The sequence below is a fragment of the Limulus polyphemus genome, unplaced genomic scaffold (assembly GCF_000517525.1).
Source record: "Limulus polyphemus unplaced genomic scaffold, Limulus_polyphemus-2.1.2 Scaffold282, whole genome shotgun sequence".
NCBI lineage: Eukaryota > Metazoa > Arthropoda > Merostomata > Xiphosura > Limulidae > Limulus > Limulus polyphemus.
Genome location: NW_013665892.1, coordinates 75,286 through 80,298, shown reverse-complemented (window position 1 = coordinate 80,298; position 5,013 = coordinate 75,286). Strand labels below are relative to the sequence as shown.

General features: G+C 33.8%; 1 protein-coding gene across 1 annotated transcript in view; it reads right to left on the bottom strand.

Annotated features, from left to right (window-relative positions):
- Positions 1-4,573, bottom strand: part of LOC106457017 (probable DNA double-strand break repair Rad50 ATPase) — a 47,002-nt gene extending 42,429 nt beyond the window's left edge. Inside the window, exon 1 of the mRNA XM_022382833.1 lies at positions 4,375-4,573. Within this exon, the coding sequence (XP_022238541.1) occupies positions 4,375-4,377 (3 nt within the window). The 5' untranslated portion in view covers positions 4,378-4,573. The remainder of the gene's footprint in view (positions 1-4,374) is intronic.
- Positions 4,574-5,013: the final 440 nt, after the last annotated feature.

Below are 5,013 nucleotides of genomic sequence, written 5' to 3'. Positions count from 1 at the left end.
GTGATTGTACTTGCCCCATCATTTTGCCATGAAATCTGGATGTTTATATGCCTCATTACAAAATTGCCAACTTTGCAGGAATACATATAGAATCTATATAAAGACAGCTTCTATATATCTTGAATATTGTTATCTAAATAATTTGTTTTATATTTTGTAATGATTTTGGGCTATTATTGACACAGTTTTGCATACATTTATATTATTTACTGGAAAACACTTTTCTTCCAATTTTCCTCACTTTTTTATTTAAATCATTTTTTTTTCACTATCCAATACAGTTTTCAACGAATATTTCTGTCAGATATAGAAAATACAGCATCTTTCAATATTAAAAAAGTAATACAAAAGGTCAAATTTATACTTTTTTGGTGGAAAATTGACACTTTTTAGGAATCAGCCTGAAAATTAATTGCACAGTGAAATGATTACAGGTCTAATTTCTACCAACAAAATTCAACCCCAAATTGTCTGACTACATGACCAAGGTTTACAAAAATCAGATACATGGTCTCCAATAAAAATTAAGCTAAGCCTACACTACAGTACAGCACATGATCATAACCTATAAATCACACATCAAACATTGCATTGCGTAGCTCACTACTTGTAATTCAATAACATTAACCCTAGCTAGCTAATGTAGAAGGCATAAGACTTTGGTGTGTTTGCACATACAATTTATTGAGCCAAATTATTGGCATATACTATTTCCCTTCACTTTATAAACAAGAGGGAATTCTCAATAGCCAAGGCTTTTGAAATTATTTTAGGCAGGATTACAGTAAATTAATCTATGACACTTCTTTTTTCCTTTTTATTAGCTATATTTTTGTGTGCTAGCAATATCAAGCGTGGTGCACTCATTTATACCCGATTAGATTTTACTACTCAACTGGTTCTCTACAAGCCTACCCTCAAATTAAAATTATTTTAGGCAGGATTACAGTAAATTAATCTAGGAGACCATGGACACAATCAAATGCATCAATTGAAAGAGGTTTGACCTCCTTAGTTCCAAACTGTAATTAGATCTCATATCGGTCAAGAGATGACAGAGCTATGAGCTAAAAGTTTATACTTGAAAAAAAACCCCAAAAAAAAGCCATTCTATAAGCATCTATGTTGCAGCTAAAAATCATGTAATCTACGTATAAAAAAAAGTTCCAATTTCTGGCACTTGGCTGCCATAGAAAAAAAGTTTCATGGCATTCTCTCTCTTAACTCCTTCCTCCTGTTGGTCTTTATGTAAGCTCTACAGGTTTTTTTGTTTGAGTGCTAACTTGAATTGCTTGCTACTAATAAGAGCCTGCTGTATGGTTTGACTCAACAAACTACATGAACATTTTACTGCCAATCAAAGCAAAAACTTCACTACATCCACTACATGCATTTTATATGATATATTATTTGTAACAAGGTAGTTTCTGTAGGTTGTAAGTCCAGTGTTTGTGATCTCCAATGGTTTTCCCTTTACTGTGGTTCTCAATACAAATTTAGATTGTGAGGGCACGATGTCCAAAGTGATTGTGGCCATGGATCTTTGTGATTTTGTGAGGGCACCACAGACATTTTAAAAAATACAGCAGCAATAGCTGCCATGGATGCTGTGAATTTCCTGGAAACCATGGTGGGGTAGGCCAAACTAGGAATGAAGAAATGGACAATGGGACCAACAAATCTTGGTCAATGCCTCAAAAATAAGATGAAGAGGGTAGACACAAAAATTATTTGTTTCTGTTTTATTGGTAATTTCCTTCACAAGTTCAAAACATTCACTTCTAGAAAAGCTGGACCTGGAATCAAAAGATGATGTACAGCCATCACAAATGCATCAAGCAGAGAAAGACCAAACCATTAGTATAAACCACAAAATACCATCTCAGAGAAAGACATGAAATGAATGTGGCCACAAAAAAAACCTGTTGATATCTATGTCACCACAGACAAAGTGTCTGTGAGTACAAGAACACAATGGTAGGGTAAGAAAGGCAGGATCTCTTGACATGCATTTAGAACAACCCAAATCTCTCAGCATAATAATGGGAAAATGGGATATCTACTATTTATAAAGCCATCATTTCCAAATCAGAGAGAATGTATCTGACAGATTGAGAAGTAGGTGCACTCAAAACTCATGAGATTGTAAAACCCAAGAAAACAGGTAAATAGTTCAAGAGTAATAACACAAAACTTCAGATGAACAAGTTATTGAGTAAATACAAGGACTTGGATTTATGAACAGTTCAACCCAGAGCAGAAGCAAACTTGGAGGACAAATCAGTGTGAGGCAAGAATCCTCTAATCATTCATGTAAGGCTAACAATCAATACTGAGCAGGTGTAGGAAACCATTTACATGTATGAATACATATTGCCTAATTCAGACCAAATTAAATAGCAATAAATTGACAAATCACTCTTTCATATGAAAGATGAAGATGGGTGATCTAGTTCATGTAAACAGTCATTAAAAACTCAATTTGTCCTTTAAAAACCTAGATAAAGGACCTGTCATAAGATTCACTTAGGAATGAAGAATGTCGAGATAACAAATGAGACTAGAAAGATAAGTTTCCAATGTCCTGTTGAATGAAACACCAAAAAACAGAAGAGAGTAAAAACCCCATGAAGTACAACCTCAATATCCCTTTGGCATGGAAAAGGTTTAAAACCTCCAGACCTAAAATAAAATAGAAACTGGAAAAGGTGAATTATAGATGAGAAACAGAAAATCCAAGTAAAGAATCTGATGAACTCAAGGGAAGTGAAGCAAAGGGTCCATAGATAATGAGATGATCCCCCTAAAGTCCATACAGTGAATCATCCAGAACAGTGAATGAGTCATAAAAACCTATTTTGCCAACATGAACTCTAAGCTACTCCAAACTTTTATTGTATGTAGAAGACCAAAGCTACAAATTAGGATATATATATATATATATATACTCCATCCATCATAGATAACCCAACTGCAGATTCCAACATTGGTAGTCCATAAACTTATAACTGACCCATGGAGGACATTACAGTACAAGTAGCTGTAATAAACATAACAAAAAAAAACAAAACATTACATACACATAATGCTTGAATGAAATGATGACCAGATGCTAAAACTCTTAAACAACTCTAGCTAGTAAGCTTCCCTTGAACTGGTAACAAGCTAAAAGACACATAAAGACAGATCTTTCTTGAAAGATGTACACAGGGTGGCCAAAAAGTAGGTATGCGGCTGATAACTAATAATATATTTATAGTATTTAAATTAAAATTAAAGTGTACAGTTGATAACTGATAATTTATAAAATAGCACTTTACACATCACATGGAATTATGGGAAAGTTAATCCCACACGTGTTCAAATTGAAACCAGGCACTGTTCACAAAAGGTAATGCTTGTGGGTTATTATAATTTCAACCTAATATAAGTATAATTGTGAAGTGAGTAACCTTAATAGTCTTATGGAAGAAGGATCTGTGTGTTCTGGCTGATCAGTCTTTCACATCATCCAAGGAGTTTGTTGTTGTAATGGTAGGAAAAATTGGATTTTAAGTTAAATATACAGAAATATTGAATATAAGTCTAAAAAGGTTATTTCATTGTACAGGTCTCTCGTTAGACCTCATATGGAGTATTGTATTAAGCCTTGGGCTTCTTACCTTCTAAAGGGCATTGAATTGTTTGAAAGGGTTCAGATGAGGACTATAAAGATGACACCTAGGATGGGAAGGTTATCAAACCAGGACAGGTTAAAATCTCTGGAATTTCTCTCCCTTGAAAAAACGAAGAGTTAGAAGGTATCTCTCTCAGGGGTGTAAGATTGTTAAAGAAACTGATTGTGTTGATGTATCATCTTTCTTCATCAATTAAATTATGAAAACAATAGGACTAGGGTATAGTACAGAGTAATCTTCAGCTAAAAAAAATATTTTTCTAACAGAAAGGTTAGTCTTGGGAATAGGCTACCTTCAGATGAGGTGGATGTACTAACTTAAGGGAGTTTAAGTTAAATATTTAAATGATAAGGGTTAGCTTTCTTCTTTTTTAATATGAATGTGACTGTCTAGATGTATCAATACTAATTACTATGAAAATAGGTCCCTCGTTCTTAAATTTTGAGTTATGTTATGAAAATGTACAAAATGCACCAACTTCAAGACACCTGTCAAAAGGTTGGTTTGATCATTCTAAATAGAGCTGGTAGTTTTCCTTGGCCTAATTTTACTCATTTCTACTTCTCTTCTATTTATCATTAAACTTACACCTTATAGTTAAAGTTACAGTGAACTACATTATACCTATACTACTACTAGTAATAGTACTGCTACTTGTAAGTTGTAACTTGTACTAATTGTAGAACAGTTAACTTACCATAATATACGTGGTTCAGAAGATTACTAGTATTAGTATCAACGTCAGCCACTAGTTTTACGTCCATTCCTAGAATTACATTTTGTTATTAAATAAAAATATATTAGTTTTTCAACAGTGTTAACTAAGCGTACAGTTACAACTCACACAGATTCTGATCATGCTCTCAAATACCTTATCATCTGACCGAAATGACTCATATTCCTCTATAAATTACGAAATACGCTACTACTAGTAGTACTAGCTGATGATACAATACAGTCCAATCAATTAAACACAAGATGGCGATTACAAATGAATTGTAGTAAAAAAATAATAAGAAACATAGGGAGGATAAAAATAAAAAGAGAACTTTCCAACATAACATAAACTATCTAAAAAGAATTTAACGCTGTAATAAATAATACATACGTAAGCCATAGTTAAAAATAAATATACAAAAGGATCCCAGGTGTGAACATAAACTTAGAAATAAAATCTGTACGATCTTTTGTTGAGATATGGATGGCCCAGCATGGCCAGATGGTTTGGGCACTCGACTCGCAATCTGAGGGTCGCGGGTTCGAATCCCCGTCACACCAAACATGCTTGCCCTTTTAGCCGTGGGGGCGTTATAATGTGACGGTCACTCCCACTATT